We start from the raw sequence: 18101 nt of genomic DNA on the forward strand, positions 1-18101 counted from the left end.
GTTCAAGCCCTGGTCCGGGAAGATCCCACATGCTGCGGAGCAATTAAACGCGTGCGCCACAACTACTGAGCCTGCGCGCTAGAGCCCGCGAGCCACAATTATTGAAGCCCGCTCGCCTAGAGCCTGTGCTCCGCAACAAGAGAAGTCACTGCAATGAGAAGCCCGCGCACCACAACGAAGAGTAGCCCCCGCTCTCCGCAACTAGAGAAAGCCTGCACGCAGCAACAAAGACCCAACGCAGCCAAAAATAAATTAATTAATTAAAAAAACAAACAAACCACCAAAAAAAACCAGCAGCATCACCAATGACATTTTTTGAGCCCTTGCTACAAACCAGGCACTGTGCTAAATGTTTTCTACACTGTAATCTTTTTAAAATCTGTGGGAGTTCCCTGGTTGCCTAGTGGTTAGGATTCCAGGCTTTCACTGCTGTGGCCTGGGTTCAATCCCTGGTGGGGGAACAGATCCTTCAAGCCGTGCAGAGTGGCCAAAAAATATTTATCTAAACATAGATAAATAAAAAATAATAATAAAATAAAATCTGCACAACAATCTCACGAGGAAAGTATCATTATTATTATTATTATTACCCCCACTGTGCAGATGAGGAAACCGAGGCACAAAGAGTTTAAGTAATTTGTCTACGGTCAGAAAAGCTGGTAATGGCAAAGCTACAATTTGAATTCAGGCCTGTCTGACTTAAAACCTTGCTTTTAACCGCCTCTCGTACTTCACCCTCAAGGATCTCATAATAATCTAATGTGAGACAATGATATATAAATAAATAAGTTGCAAACACAACATGATTTTGCTCTGGTAGCAGCTCAAGCAGCTAGTTATCTGAGAAATATTCTGCTATTACTAGTCCTGCTGCGATCACAGACATCTGTACTTCCAACCAAAAGGTGAACAAAGAATGGAAATGCCAGCCTCCATCCTAACGGGCCAAGCTAATACCGACCAATTGCTACTCTTCTAGGAAAAGACTTTCCCATTAGACATTAAGGGCCAAGTCCCATGGCCTGCTGTGCCCTAGAAGGAAGCCCAGAGCATGTACTGTGGGGAACATGACGAGGAAAGAAGGAAGGCGTGTGCAGGGTGAAACAGCGGCTGGCCCAGCTGCGGCAAGCCTGACACTTCAGAATGGAAGGTCAGTGAGGCCCTAGACATGCATGCTCCACCCACTCCTAAACAAAGAAAACTCCTGCGACTCGCGTACATACTCTAGGAGACGTCAGGGTATCTGAATGGCCATGGACGTGAGGGAAAGAAAACAGCGCTAGGGAACCTCTTGTATTTTAACCCCTCTGCCCTAAAATACAAAGAAATAACTTCAAAAAGAAAGTTTAGGCAAAATTAGAAGATATGTATAAATGTAAATTTTTCTGGGGAAAAATTTCTGAAAAGGAATTGCGACCTTTGAAAACTTAAGATGTACTGTGAAGTTTTGTAACATAAAAAATGCGGGAAAAATTTCCTAATTGTAACAAATTCTTTACAGCCAAAGACTTTTTATCCCAGTGAAACCATTTTGGACTTCTGAATTCCAGAACTGTAAGATAACAAATCTGTGTTATTTTAAGACAAAAAAAAAAACCTTCCATCTCTGTAAGTACTGTAAGTACGGAGCATAGCACAAGGTCTGACTAAATTTTCCTCTATATCTTACTACTAGAGTAGAATTTTTCTCTCAATAAAGCATAAGTTTCTTTTTGTTGTTAAAAAAAAAAAAAAGGAAGAACTTCAACCAGAAAAAATATACACAGGCTGCTCCAGGAATTAGAATTTGGACCTCTGGCTTCCAGGTTTTCCACGACTTGTAAGTGTGATCTTACAACATGGAGGGGTCAGACCTTTCAACAGCTACCGGGGCAGATAAAATTCATGATGACTGAATTTTCCATACTCTTCCAGGCAGTGTGGAGACAAGGTGAGAACCAGCTACAAGGGCGGTGCTTCCTTGTGTTTTTGCCATCTCTTGAAGTATTTCTTTAAAATCCTTTCTTCAGAAAGAAAGGAAACTAATTTTTACATCCTAGTTAGGTCTGCTAAAACTGAGGATTCTTTCCTCAGGAGATATAGCAATAAGTGATGGAAATTGTACCTGGTTCTGGGCACTGGAGAGTATAATCTTATAACATTCACATGGTTGCTCAAATCTTTGGAAATTATAATTAGCTCTCTTCACTCCCAAGGAATGTTCCAGCAGTTAGCTGAAAACTTTAACCAACAGCCCTAAGGGATGGACAAACTTCACACATGTCCCTGGGCTGTGCCCTTTCTTCTAGGTCAGGGCATCTAGGGCTGGGATCATCTAGGGGTCATCTAGGTCATCTAGAGGTGGGAGTAGGAAGGATGCACAAGTACAGAGCAGGAGGCTCTGTGTAGTAGAAAGAACGTGGTCAGGCAAACCTTCCTATTTAGAAGATTTATATCCAACTCTAAAGCTAGTTGATTTATATCCCAACTCTAAAGCTAGTTTGCAGTGAGAGCTCAGTTTTACATTTATAAAATGGGGATAAGAATGCTCAGAAGGCTATCGAGACAATTAGCTGAAAGAATGAATACGCAGCACTTGGGGTAGCACGTGGCACACTGAAAACAACAACACTCAATAAATGTTCTCCTTCTGGCTTATCCACACATAACACCAAGTTCAGATGAAAGATTGACAGATCCACCTACATAAGATGGCCAAAACACCATAAAGAAAATGAAACGATGATTAGCAAACCAGGAAAAACACTGGCAACATATAAAACAGGTTGGAGTTTAATATCCTTGATGTATAATGAGTGTTTACAAATCAATAAGAAAAAAACCGACTCCCCAAAAGAAAAAAGGAAAACATTCAAAGGACAGAAATAGGTAATTTTCTCTCTCCTCTTCCTGTCTGTCTGTGTATGTGTGCGTGTCTCTCTCTCTCATACACATACACACACACACAAGAAACACAAATGGCCAGTAAACATGTGAAAAGTTATTCAACCGCCCTAATACTAAAAGGACTTTAAAATAAAACAATGATATACCAAGTTTTGCCCAAGAAACTAGTAATTTTTAAAAATGGTATCTTATATAGGGGGTCATAAAATTAATGCCTTCATATACTGCTGTGGGATATAAATTGGTACCTTTCTGGAGGCTACATATGTACTACTTGACTACACTTTATTATTTATTATTATTGTTGTTGAGGTATTTAAAGATTTCTATGGTGATGCTTCCATTTACAAGTGGAATAAAACTGCTTTTGACCTCATTGTTGATCATCAAACATTCTTCAGCCTGGAGCCCTCCCCCTCCGCATACCTGCATGGTTCACTCCTTCACGTATTCAAATCTCTGCTCAAAAGTCGTCTTAACCATGAGTCCTTCTTATCCACCCTATATAAAATAACAACCCCCCCCATCCACTGGCCCATACTCAGGCACACACATATACACATTATCCACTTACCCAGCTCTATTTTTCTCTACACCTATTACATCATCCAGTTACATTTTTAGTTGTTTCTTGTCTGTCTGCATCAATTAGAATGTAGCTCTACGAGGGCAAGGATTTTTGTCTGTTTTGTTCATTATGCACCGCTTACACCTAACACAATACCTGGCATATACAGTAGGCACTCAAATACTTGCTGAATGAATCACCATGTATTATTTTTGTAACTTAAAAAAAAAGTTTTCCCTTCTCTTGCTAGTTTGGTACAAAGCAGCAAGATACATCAGGAAACTGCAGTCATGACCCTAATTCACATTTCTTCCTCTGCTTTTCTCAAGTGCTTCAGAGACTTTGCCCTGAACAGAATTGCTGGTGCTTACAGCTAATCAGTTGTCAAAGGCAGGGATGCAAGCAAAAAGTTCCATATCCTGCCATCTGCCTGTTTGAAATGGCCCCAATGCGAGAATCCTAAGAATTTCAAATTCAATAAACATTTTTAACGATCATGGTGTAACCTATAACTGTGACAACAAAAAACCAACTGCATTAAAAAACAAACATGTTTTTCTTCAATAGACATGAACTTAGAAACTTGAAATGGAGGCAGTTATTTTGTTTCCTATAATAATTTATCTCTTTTTCTTATTAAAAAGTGGTACCTTCCATGTTAGAAAATTTTGAAAACACAGATTATCAAGAAAAACATTATAATTACAATCCTACTACCCAAAGATAACCACTGTTAATACCTTGTTACATCTCCTTCCAAACAGCATCCATATGCACATATATGAACATTTCAACAAAAATGGGATCCAATTGCACAGGTTGTTTTATAACCTGTTAACATCTTTCCATGTCAAAACAGTCATCCCCAATTTATTAATACTTGAATACCAGGCTACTGCTGGACATTTAAGCTTATCCTAGGTTTTTACTATTCTAACACAGTAATGATTATCCTTGAATATATTCTCTGCTCATATTTATGATGTTTTCACAATGTTCAGAATACATTTCCTGAAGTGGAATTGCTGTTCAACAATACACACATTAAAGTTTGTAACTGGTTACAGAATTGCCTTCCAGAGACGTTATACTGACTCATTCTCTGCTATGATCTGCATGTTTATGTCCTCCCAAGAATCATATGTTGAAACCCTAACCCCTAGTATGATGGTATTTGGAGGCAGGGCCCTTGGGAGGTAATCAGGTCATGAGGATGGAGCCCTCATGATGGGATTAGTGCCCTTGTAAGAAGAGACACAAGAGAGCATGCCTCCTCTCTCCATCTCTCTCTCTCTCTCCCCCTCTCTCTCTCCCACACACACACACTACCACCATGTAAAGATACAGGAACAAAGCAGACATCTGTAAACCCACAAGAAACCCTCAACAGAAACCAACCACACTGGCACCCTGATCTTGGACTTCCCAGCCTCCAGAACTGTGAGAAATAAATGTCTGCTGTTTAAGCTACCCAGTCCGTGGTCTTTTGTGACAGCAGCCTGAGCTGACTGAGATGCTCTTTGGCAGCTCTAACACTGCATGATTCTGAGACACTCAACAGCCTGAGCATTAGGAACAAACGAGGCACATCTATTAAGGCACCTCCTCTCCACCTTTAATTCATAAGGTGGCACCATCTGGGCCTTCTGTGCTGGTTTATTCTTACATTGTTCTACGTGCCATCAAAGGAGGCAAGATGGGATTAAATCCTGAGGAGGTCCTGACAGAATCTCGAGTCTCTGTGGTGTGAGGGCTGAGCCAGGGTGTGTGTGTGTGTGTGCGCGCTACAGGGTCTGTTTTGAAAATTGTGGTGATAGGCAATTTTTCCTACGTGAGTTATAGGCACAAATGTTGCATCTTGTGTGCATCGTGTACTTTTTCTTTTCTGCTTGTGCACTCTCTACTGTCCCTAAGAACCCTGATGAATAAAGCATTTTACAAGAAGCTAACAATAGTCTGTTGGCATGAATCATAAAGCTGTTGTTATTGAGATGAAGGCTAATTAAATTAAAACATTTGTTTTTCAAATAGAGAATGCATTATTGAGGGAACATCTGCTCCCTGAAAACACTCAGTTTATCTGTTCATGGGAGCCTGGCGGGATCCTTGAGCTGAATTCTTAAAAATTCTCTGCGTTATACTGACACCTAGTGACCGCAAAGCAGTTTCCAAATGTGAAAATAACACCTGACCAAGATACCAGAGTTGATGTGTTGACTATTGATTGGCACTGCCTAAAACAGTAACACACCTTATAACTGTAAAATCAGTATTTGCTTTACAATTCAAAAGGACTTCTGCATACATTAACTTCCTACTTACAGAAGACGCCTAATTTCATCTTTTTGGTCCATTCCTGGTGAATATGGTCCTCCAAGTGTCTTACTCCCTTTTCTCGCTGCTTCCTCCTATTCTTAGACCTTTCTCCTTCATTCCTTACTGTCTCCCTGACTCACAGAGGGCCACACTCCCTTGTCCAGCTCTAATATTACTTAGACCTAAGAACCCTGTGATGACACCGTTTCTCAGAGAAGATAGCTTAGAGCCGGGAGGCAGCAAACAAGGGCCTGCGGGCTAAATCCCACCTGCTGCCTGTTGCTGAAAATAGCATTTTATTGGCACACAGCCACACCCATCCGTTTACGTTGTCATGGCTGCTTTCCCGCTACAACAGCATATTTGAGTAGTTGTGACAGAGACTGCATGGCCCACAGAGCCTAACACATTTACTTTCTGGCTCTTGTTTGCTGACCCTTGATTTAGAGTAAGGCAGCTTGGGTCCCAACGTCTGGAACTTTCGAGTGGTGGTACCCTCGGGCGCCTCACCCCTCCCCTGGGAGGACCAAGGCTGGATGTGCAGTTAAGTGAGCCTTAGGAGACAGATTGCAGGCATGGCACAGAACAGAGAAGTCAGTACTAAGAAATATAGTCCAAAAAAGAAAAAAGAAAAAGAAATATAGGCCACCCAGGTCCCCGAATAATAAGTGAGGCAGGATAGAAGAGGCACATATCTCATCTCTAATAGATGTGAGAAAGAAAGAAAACCCAGTACAAGCACCTTGCCCGTGCACAGTCCACGAGGGCCTGCAAATCCAAGCTAATGTGCAAGACATAACTCCTTTGATCTCAGTCTGGGGAGGTTTACATTTCACACCATGGACTTAAGAGGCCAGAAAGGGTTATATGGACTCAGAGTGACTTCCACACGTGGTGTATCTATGACAAATCGTGAGTTCAGCAGACTCCTATGCACTGAAGGGAGTGGGCATGACCTGCAGGTGTCAAAGGTCAAAAAATTCCATCCCGAGAAAGACAAACACTGCATGGCATCACTTATACGTGGAATCTTTTTTTAAAAGTCAAACTTATAGAAACAGAGAGTAGAAAAGTGGTTGTCAAGGGCTGGGGGGTGAGGGGAACAGGGAGAGTTTGGTAAAAGGGCACAAACTTTCGGCTGCAAGATGAATAATGTACATTGATTACTCATGAATGATGAATAATGTATCCTATGAGGATCTAATGTATAACATGTTGACTACAGTTGATCACATTGTACTGTATAACTGAAATTTGCTAAGAGACTAGAACTTAAATGTTCTCACCAAAAAAAAAAAAGATAAATATGTGAGGTGCTGGATGTGTTCATTAACTAGATGGTGAGAATCTTTCACAATATATACATACAGTAAATCATCACATTGTACACTTTAAACATCTTAAAATTTTATTTGCAAATGATACTTCAATAAAGCTGATACTTCAAAAACTCCTGTTCTTTTACCATCACTGGCCTCCTGGACTCCCCCCAGGTACCACCCCAATCATCACACCAACACCAATCAGCTTTTATTCAATATTTTATCCTTTTGGTGGCTCTAAGCATGTTTCCTGAGGAAGTTTTGAAAGTTCACTGTATTATCCCCAAAAAGTAATTTCAACATATGTATATATGTAAAGCATTCCTCTGGAGAGAAAACAACTGGGAAGAATATCAAAAATACATGAATTTGAGGGCTTCCCTGGTGGCGCAGTGGTTGAGAATCTGCCTGCCAATGCAGGGGACACGGGTTCGAGCCCTGGTCTGGGAAGATCCCACATGCCGCGGAGCAACTAGACCCGTGAGCCACAACTACTGAGCCTGCGCGTCTGGAGCCTGTGCTCCGCAACAGGAGAGGCCGCGATAGTGAGAGGCCGCGATAGTGAGAGGCCTGCGCACAGCGATGAAGAGTGGCCCCCGCTTGCCACAACTGGAGAAAGCCCTCGCACAGAAACGAAGACCCAACACACCCAAAAAAAAAAAAAAAAAAAAAAAAATACATGAATTTGAGAGCTAACTTTCCTCTGTGAGCAGAGATGACTTTTTAGAAAACTATAAGAGTCACTCAAAATGAAATATCAATACATCACAACATGATTTGGGAAATTCCAACCACCAGTAGCTTTCATAAAGGTGGGCTAGCTCACTTAAAAAACAATAAATAATCAATAATTAAAAAGAAGTACAATCTCGACCCTGATTATCTCACTATTCATTTCTTTAGGGAGAAGGCTGAGTTAATTTGGAGGTTTTATCAAAGATATTCGTTATGCTTCCCCAGCAAAGACTCTTAATGTAAAATTATGGCGTGAGGGCTTCTTCATCTATTAGAAATCTCTGGTCACAAAGGTATTATGGCATAGGTTTTTTAACTTAGAATTTCTCATACTTGAAAACATTGAGAAGCAAAATTTTACTCTCACATGCATAGTGGACAAAAAGTGGCATGTAGGTTAAAGATTACTTTCAAAATGTTTTTATTTAAACATGCAGCCTGGTAATATAGGTGCCAGGAGATGGCACCTAAAGTCTCCAATGAAATCATGCCTGAGTCGGTCCTCAGCGATGGTTCTAGAATCTAATAGAGTGCCACGGTCTCATTGTGCTACCAGACTTCCAGTCAGCTGAAACAGGTCACAGTGTTCATTTAGGATAACGTTTTGGAAATACAAAAAGCTTTCAGCACAGGACTTCCAACATCTGCTAGAAAAATCACTTCAATGCTCTGCAAAGTCTTGGCTACAACAGTTGCCACCACATAATGACAAGCTTGTGACTGAAAACCAGTGCTATCTTTCCCAAGACAGAGGCTTCCAGGGCATCAATCAACACCCGGTGATAACAACTGGCTGCCAGGCAAACATCCTGGGAGAAGAATGATTCCATCAGATCACTGGGTGGAGTCAATACGTGATGTGGCCAGAGGCTGACCAACACAGCAAGTATGGCCTCTTTGCAATGTAAGAAACATGGCGCCAGGGTCTGTGACTTGTTTGCAAGGGAATCTGGGATTCTGCTGCTGTGCTCCAGGCTACAAGGACAGTCTAAGTGAGCTCTCTATGGCATATGCTATTAAGGACCAATTGGGGGCCCACCCTCCAGCCCCATCACTATAACTCCATGATGACATTCCATCATGCCATCAGGGACTCCAAACTGTCTTCCAGCTGTTGTTTCCATTTTTAGTAGAGCCCAACCTCTGCTATCTCTGCACAAGTACACAGTCACACAGCAAAGCTGGGCTTTGGTTCTCTAATGACATCATTGGAAAACCAAGCCCAGTAGGAAACAGTAGCCACAGCAAACACAAACCCAGCCCGGGCACACACAGAGGAGCACGGGAGCTGGTTCCTTGCTGCTTGCTACCTGCTAACATCCCTTTGCCCAGGGCCCATGGTAACAGGAAATCCTGAGCTGTGACAGCAGTTATTAACCACAAGACCCACTACAAACTAAGACACTAGAATCTTTGACAAGAAGCTTAACTGAGCTGACATCATGTGTGCGTAGCTGTGAAACCACCTAAGGAAGTCCAGGGGATAGAGGTGAAAAAGTCTCTGGGAGATTTAGCAAGGGGACCAAAAAGGGATATGATTATGGCTCTTCTGAGATGGGTGGCACCTAGCATCATGCAAGTTAAAGGGACAACAGTGTCTAGTGGATCCTTCTCTGTCAAGGACCACTTCTTCCAGGAAAAGCATCTTGAGAATCTTTGACTTCACCCAGTTCTACTAGTCATCCCCTCTACCCCCCTTCATACAAATATGAAGAATTCCATCAATGGATGAATGGAAAAACAAAATGCGGTATACAATGCGGTATATAAACAAAATGTGCTCTATACACACAATGGAATATTATTCAGCCTTAAAAAGGAAGGAAATCCTCACACATGCTTCAACATAGATGAAGCTTGCAGACATTATGCCAAGTGAAATAAACCAGTCACAAAAGGACAAATACTGTATCATTCCATTTAAAGGAGGTACCTAGAATAGGTAAATTCATAGAGACAACGTAGAATAGAGCTTTACCAGGGGCTTGTGGGGGTGGTGGAAGGAAAAAGGGGGAGCTATTGTTTAATGGGTACAGAGTTTTTGTTTAGAATGGTGAAAAGGTCTGGAAATGGATGGTGGTAATGGTTGCATAACATTGTGAATGTACTTAATGCCACTGAATCGTACACTTAAAAATGTTTAAAAATGGTAAAATTTATGTTATGTATGTTTTACATACAAAAAAAGTTTGAGTATGAACAATGGCATCGCTTTTAAGAAAATATGACTAAGGTAATGTTTATTTTATTTTAAATTTTTTTTTTTTTTTTTTTGGCCGCACCGCACAGCCTGTGGGATCCTAGTTCCCCGACCAGGGATCGAACCCAGGCCCTGGGCAGGGAAAGCACAGAGTCCCAACCACTGGACCACCAGGGAATTCCCTAAGGTAATGTTTAAATGACCATTATGAACAAGTAAATAATTCACATCAGAAATTATAAGATAATCATAGTCAGGAACACTGTAAAAGTGGAAGATCCATGTTGATCAGAAGTGGACCCCAGTCCAAAATCTGATGGCCAATTCCCTGATTCTAGTCCAATCTCTTGCTTCTGTGGAGGAATACATTCAACTATTTGGAGTCAAAATGCTTCATCATTTAACTAAATCTTAGAACTAAATCTTAGAACTATCACAGGCCTTGTGAATTCAGGGCTCCTATTCGTTTAAATGAAGACCCATTCTCATTGAACTATCCACCGTAACAATGGAGTATAAAGTAAGACCTGTGCTTAATATCACATATAAAATCCCAAAATTTTATATTTTGGGGTTTTATCAAGTGGAGGACACTCTACCATGGAAATGTAAAATTATGACTTAATGAACTACTCCTTTGGATTAGTTAAGCATCTTGCGTGTGATAGTCTTTCAGAATAGGGACTGTGACGTAATAGGGTCAGGGAAATTAATCCACACCTAAGTTCCCAGGGCCTCTCCCTTGTCAAACTTCTTCATACCAGTGTTTTGCTCTCCAGTTAAATATCTTCAGAAGAAGCCAAAATTATTAATATTTATACTGGACTCATTCTCGAAGCTTCTCCAGAGTGCCAAGCCAAGGGATGACTTAGCAATGAAGCAGTTAATCTAATTCATGGAGAAGTTGGGCAGATAACTTGGACCACAAGGCAAATGATTTGGCCTGATCATTCAGTTGGGTTGTTTACCTTATTCATGTAAAACTTGACTTCATTTTCTTTTCATTTTGTGCATCATTTCAGGCAAGGCATGATGTTCTCAAAGAATCATGAGGATTTATTTGGGTGAGGCAGGACTGAATAGCCAATTCGGATTACAATTTTGGTTGAAAAATGTCATTGTCTTTGACATTTCTTTCAAATCTATTTGAAAAGCGGTCTTAATAGGATCATAACAACAATGTGTGATATGAATCGGACCCTGGATCAAATTTTTGTGGAGAGGGTTATAAAGAATATTACTGAGAAAACTGGCAAAATATGAATCGGTCTATACATGAGATAATAGTATTGCATCAATGTTAACGTCCTCATTTTGATAACTATTGTAGTCCTGTAAGAGAACATCCTTGCTCTTAGGAGATACATGCTCAACAATTCAGAAGTAAAAAAAAATCTGCAACTTACCTTCAAATAATTCAGAAAAAAATTACATATATACATATATGTATGTATATATCAAGTAAAACTGATAAGAGAAGCAAGGTGAAATAATAATTGGGGAATCTGAGTAAAGGATATGGGACTTCTTTGTACTATTTCTAACTTTTCTGTAAGCAGGAAATAATTTCAAAATTAAAAATTTACCCCAAAAATTTAAAGCTGATTTAATAACTTATTCATAGAGGTCCTATGATCTAAAACAAAGCCAAATTAATATGGTATTATAAATTGTATATCTCAATTTATTTTAATATTATAAGAGTGGCATTATTAACCAGGAAAACACTACTTGAGCTCTATTTGATTACAAAATCATTTAATTTCAAGATTAGAAGGGAATTAAGAGATCATACAACTCAAATAAACACCCGTGTTTCCCAATGTAACACCAGAAGAAGTTAAATAATACACAAGGAAGCTGAGTATGAGTCATGAATCAAGCACAGAAGAGGTGGCCCTACCTTGAACTGCTGTTGATCTCCGCCCAGCCCAGTTTCCATGACACATGAAGCAAAAGTCCACCAATTAATGTCTGCCACCTGAAAAGGATAATGGCCAATGTGAATTTAACAGAGTGCCATGGTCTCAAATGCCATCCACCCCCAGCAGATCTGTCGAGTGACACAAATATACACATGTGATCCTTCTTACAACTCCTTTCTCCCACTTTCTCCAAATTATTATCCCAATTCTCAGACTCATCCTTCTCAACCTCTACTATTCCCTGAGTCCAGCTGTACCAGTCAGTGTTGACACTGATGTTCTCCTCTTCTTATTCTAGACTTTTCCCGAACAATCTCACCCACAGCCACCACTTCTCCATGACCTCTGCACTAATGATTCCCATATCCCCCTTCTCACGAGGATATGGCCACCCTGATACCCCACAAGATCCCGATGATAACATGACTTAAAACATTACCTTGAACTTCCCTCTCCCCATCCTGGTCATTCTCCTACCATCCCGAATCAGCCAAACCAGAAACCTAGATGTCATCCCAGCCCTCCTCTGTCATCACCTCCCTCAACAACTTACAAAATCCTATTGACTTTATCCCCGTAACCTCTCTGAAACCCGAAGCCTTCCCATCCATCCCTCTGCTTAATTCAGACTCTCATGATCCCACACCTGGACCATAGCATCAGTTCCCTAACCGGTCCCCCTCTCTCCAGGGTTGCCCGATACCATCCATTCTCCATCCTGCAGCCAAAGGGTTTGTTCTAAAATGCAAACCTAATTGTGCTCCTCACTTGTTTTAAAAATGGCTGATTCTTCCTGGTGCTGTAGGCAGCAGCCCTCAGCCTCTTTTCTGCTGCAACACACTTGGGGTCATGAAGCTCATGTGAGACACATTTCCTCACGTGCAGAGTTTAGGTGGAGTACAGGTGACAAGATAAACACCCCTCCCTCTCCCACTGCAGAAAGCACAGCAAAATGCCAAATGAGTGACCAGTACTACAGGCATAACTATATCCTGTTCCACACTAATTGCTTTTACTCTATTTTTGGTGAGTCATTCATAAATTTCAAAACCTTATTTTTAGTTATGACTTGAGACACCTACCTCGGAGGTGATTACAGCACACCCATGTGTTGGGACACGACACTGGAGAACCCCTGGTCTACAGGACCAAGTCACTTGCATGTGACATAGAAGCCTTCCAGGACTTGCAGCTGCCCCTCTCCAGGGTCAGTTCCTGTCCACCTGCCAGTGGCAGCCACATTCCAGCCACAGCGAACAGGCCATAGCCCCTGTAATGTGCCAGGCCATTTCATACTTTTTAGAGTTTGCACATGCGGCCCTTGTGACCCACAACGTCTTCCCTTCTCCTCCGGGTTGGTGGACACCTGCTCATCCTGTAAGATCCAGGTGTTATGCCTCCCTTGTGAAGACTTCAGTGACACCGCCAGGCGGAGTGGACAGATATGGGTCGTGTCCTCCAACAGCTTGGTCTGGAGCAGTGGATCTCAATTATGTGGATCTTCCCTCCCAGGGGACATTTGGAGACATTTTTGGTTGTCACAACTGGGGATGGGGGAAGAGTTGCTACTGGCACCTGATGAGTAGAAGCCAGGATGCTGTCCCACACCTTACAACGTGCCGGACAGCCCTCCACCACAGAGTTATCCAGTGCAAAATACCAATGGTGCTGAGGCCGAGAAACTCTGGTCTAGAGGCAAGTAAGCTAATTAACCAATAATTACAATAAAGTGTGATACAGTCCTAATGGGAAGAGTACCAGGTAGCACAAAACACCCTAGCAGAGGCAGTTACTCCAGTCTAGGGGGTTGGGTGACTCTTCCTAGAGGAAGTAAATTCAAGCAAAAGCCTGAAGCCTGTTCAAAGCGGGAGGCCCAGAATGGACCAGGGCCCACAGGTAAGAGAGACAATGGCTCCGGCAAAGCTTCTTAGAGAGGTTCAATTGGCCTGACTTTAGCATGTGAGTACTCGAGGCGGGGGCTGGTCATGAAGGGCCAGGTCAATCGTCAACGAGCTGGGGCTTCAAACTGGGGACCCACTGAAGGGTCTGCAGCACGGGAGCGACACTGCCACATTTACCTTGGGGAAAGCTCTCTCTCTTTACAAGGGAGAGAATGTTTGCTGAGAAAAGCAAGACCAGGGGCCAGGAAGCAAGTTAGGAGTTGTTAGGATGATTTAAGAGATGATAGTGGCCCAGGAAGAGGCGATGAAGAAGGTGGACAGGTTCTAAAGATGTTTAGAGGTCCTAGTTGGGGTGAAGACGTTGCAGTGAAGGAGACAAAGAAATCAAGAATAACACAGGTTTCTGAGTAGGGCGACTGGATAGAAGGTACCATTCACCACAGGTAAACTGAAGAAGAAATGAGCAGGCCCTGGGAGGGCAGGGATTTTTCTTTCCTTCACTGAAGTAGTCCAAGTGTCTAAAACAGTGACTGGCATATGCATGCGATCAATTTTCTTAGAATGAGTTACTCTGCCCTACTATGTGCCTACTGTGTGCCTGGCATGGTTATAGGCATCAGGGATAGGCCAGTGACAAAATGGATTTTTTTTGTTGTTTAATTCTTGTATTTGTAGACCTTACATTCTGTCGGTGGAGGTGCATTCAGTCTGACATCTACAGAGAAGGTGGGGAAAAGGCAATTCAGGTGAAAACATCACCTTTTCCCACTAACTTCCCTAAGTCCCTCTACCCGGAGAGAAGTGAAAGGACAATCAGGATCAGAAAATGAGAAAACAGGGACTTCCCTGGTGGTGCAGTGGTTAAGAATACGCCTGCTAATGCAGGGGACACAGGTTCGAGCCCTGATCCGGGAAGATCCCACATGCCGCGGAGCAACTGAGCCCGTGCGCCACAACTACTGAGCCTGCACTCTAGAGCCCGCGAGCCACAACTACTGAAGCCCGCGTGCCTAGAGCCCGAGCTCCGCAACAAGAGAAGTCACTGCAATGAGAAGCCCACGCATCACAACGAAGAGTAGCCCCCGCTCACGGCAACTAGAGAAAGCCCGCGTGCAGCAACGAAGACCCAGTGCAGCCAAAAATAATAAATAAATAAAACTAAATTAAAAAAAAAAAGAAAAGAAAATGAGAAAACAATATCCCAGCTTTATTGACTGAAATATACATGATCATGGATGATTTTTTTTTAAGTTTTGCTGTGAAATATTATGGAGAAATGACCAAGTAATTCTAAAGTTCATCTGAAATAACATATTGGTGATAATATAAAGAACAAAAATTCAAAAGCATAAAAAAGTGGTGAAAAGTCTTCTCCCCTTCCCTGTCCACTATCTGCACTTCCCTATCCACCACCTTAGTGGTTCCCTAACGTAACCACTCTTACTAGTGTCTTCATCTTTTTTTTTTTTTTTTTTTTTAAAGATTTATTTATTGATTGATTACTATGTTGGGTCTTCGTTTCTGTGCTAGGGCTTCTTGTAGTTGCGGCAAGCGGGGGCCACTCTTCATCGCGGCGCGCGGGCCTCTCACTATTGTGGCCTCTTTTTGTTGCGGAGCACAGGCTCCAGACGCGCAGGCTCAGTAGTTGTGGCTCACGGGCCCAGCTGCTCCGCGGCATGCGGGATCCCCCCAGACCAGGGCGCGAACCCGTGTCCCCTGCATTAGCAGGCAGACTCCCAACCACTGCACCACCAGGGAAGCCCTTCATCTTTTTTTTAAATAAGGAAAACATACACACATTTCTACTTGATGGTAACGTACTATACTGTTATTGACTTGCTTTTGTTCTCCATTAAATGAATCTTGAAGACCTTTCCTTGTCAATACACAAGAGTTTCCTTATTTTTTAACATTTGAATAGTATTCCATTAGGAATACAATATAATTTATTTAATTGGTTCTGTATAGATGAAAATTAGGTTGTTTAAAAAATGCTCTCTGGGACTTCCCTGGTGGTCCAGTGGTTAAGAATCCGCCTTCCAATGCAGGGGACAAGGCTTCAATCCCTGGTCGGGGAACTAAGATCCCACATGCCGAGAGGGAACTAACACCCGCAACTGAGACCTGACACAGCCGAATAAATAAATATTTTTTAAAAAAGTCATTATTAAAAAAAAAATGCTCTCTTGTGGATGGACCTAGAGACTGTCATACAGAGTGAAGTAAGTCAGAAAGAGATAAACAAATATCATATACTAACGCATATATGTGGAATCTAGAAAAATGGTACAGAAGAACCAGTTTGTAAGGCAGAAATAGAGACACAGATGTAGAGAACAAACGTATGGCCACCAAGGAGGGAAAGTGGTGGGGGAGGGGGGGATGAATTGGGAGATTGGGATTGACATATATACAGTAATATGTATAAAACAGACAACTAATAAGAACCTGCTGTATAAGAAATAAATAAATAAAATAAAATTTTTTAAAAAAATGCTCTCTGTCACAAACAGCTGCAATGTTTCACATGTACATCTTTGTACATATTTCATTTACATAAATGCAAGTAAACCTCTCAGGTAAATTACTGGAAGTGGAATTGCTGGATTGAAGGATTCAAACCATTGCTATATTCTGCCAAAGTGCCAATCATAGATATTGTACCAGTTTGCCACCCATGATCAATATATGAGAGCACCTGCTTTCTACATCCTCATCAATGCTACGTTATCAAATTTTGAAGTTTTATTTTGCAAATCTTGTTGGTAAAAATATATCTCAATCAGTTTAAAATTATATTTTCTTATGAATGAAGAATATCTTTTTATATGTTCAAGAGCCCTTTGTAGGTAGGGATTTTTGTTTTTGATATAAAGATCTGGTTTTAGTGCACTGGGATTGTATAATTGCTTTATATTTTTTAAAAATAACTGATGTTTTATTCATGGTGAATATTCCATGGGCATTCGAAAGAGGGGCATAATCTCTATTTTCAAGATAGAGTTTTATATTTATCTATTAATTGTATTATTTATCAAATATATATATATGTTCTAGTGTTTTGTTGGTCCAATTGATCTGTCAGGGAAAAATAGTAGTAAATTTGTCTCCTATCACTAGTATGTTTCTATTTATCCCTGGTATTCCTGCTGTTTTTATTTGACAAATGACGATGCCCTGTTGTTTGGTTGATAGATATTCATCACTATTTTATTTTCACTTTGAACTGCATGCTCCAGCATTATAATGTGTCTTTTCATTTTGAACTGCATTGCTTTAGCATTGTAACACAGCTTTCTTCATTTGCTTAATGTTTTTGTCCTGAATTCAACCTTGATTGATATTAAGATCTCTATCCCTGCTTTTCTGTGTGCAATTGTGTGATACTTAAAAAAAAAAAAGGAAAAAGGGAAGAGGGATGGCGTGCTCTGCCACATATTTAAATGTTATAATAATGAAAACAATTTACCACTAGCCCCTTTCCATAAAAACTGACAAATAAAATAAAAAAAAAAAAAAACAAAACTGACAAATAAGTGCTCAAAAATAGACCCTAAAAAAATGACTTTACATATGATACTAATGACCCAAAGGCAAAAGGAAGGATTATACAATAAAATATACTAAATGGGGCTAGTATAAATAAAAAACCATTAGGGGAGGAATGATTTCTTCACATTGCACCATACACTAAAATAAACGGATCATAATTAAGAATTGAAAAAAGCTTTAATGACATATAGGTGAATATCTACATCGTCTTGTGATAGAGAAGAATAAACATAAAAGCAATGGTACCTATCACAAAAGAAACGATCAGTTTAAAAATAAAATATATATTTTTTAAAAGAAGGGGGCGGGGGTGGAGGTTTGAGGTGAGAAGGGGAAATGTGAACGCCAGAGCGCTCCATGCTGCCTCTACCATTTCTCTAGACTGTTGACCCGATTCTACATCATTTTCTATCTTCTTTCTAATAATAGCATCGCTCAGTCACAAGATCACACACTGGATTCATCTGTGTTTCTCTCTGCTGCTTCATTCCTACGTTCAAACAATGAATTCTCTATGATGTCACTTAAAAAAACTAAATAATCAAGGTAATTATAAACAAAATGAAATGGCAAAGAAAAAATTGAAAAAAAAAAGAAATTCCAATAGATATGATAGAAAAGTGGTTGACATCCTTTAAATATGAAGAATTCATTAAATAATAAAAAAATACTAAAAGCCTAGTAAAAATAAAAGGG

The 18101-nt window shown here is 40.8% G+C and overlaps 1 protein-coding gene across 1 annotated transcript in view; it reads right to left on the reverse strand.

Moving 5' to 3' along the window:
- Positions 1-18101, reverse strand: part of TMEM241 (transmembrane protein 241) — a 104933-nt gene that overhangs the window by 83652 nt on the left and 3180 nt on the right. Inside the window, exon 3 of the mRNA XM_059894803.1 lies at positions 11931-12008. Within this exon, the coding sequence (XP_059750786.1) occupies positions 11931-12008 (78 nt within the window). The remainder of the gene's footprint in view (positions 1-11930; positions 12009-18101) is intronic.

The sequence above is a fragment of the Balaenoptera ricei genome, chromosome 14, assembly GCF_028023285.1.
Source record: "Balaenoptera ricei isolate mBalRic1 chromosome 14, mBalRic1.hap2, whole genome shotgun sequence".
Lineage (NCBI taxonomy): Eukaryota > Metazoa > Chordata > Mammalia > Artiodactyla > Balaenopteridae > Balaenoptera > Balaenoptera ricei.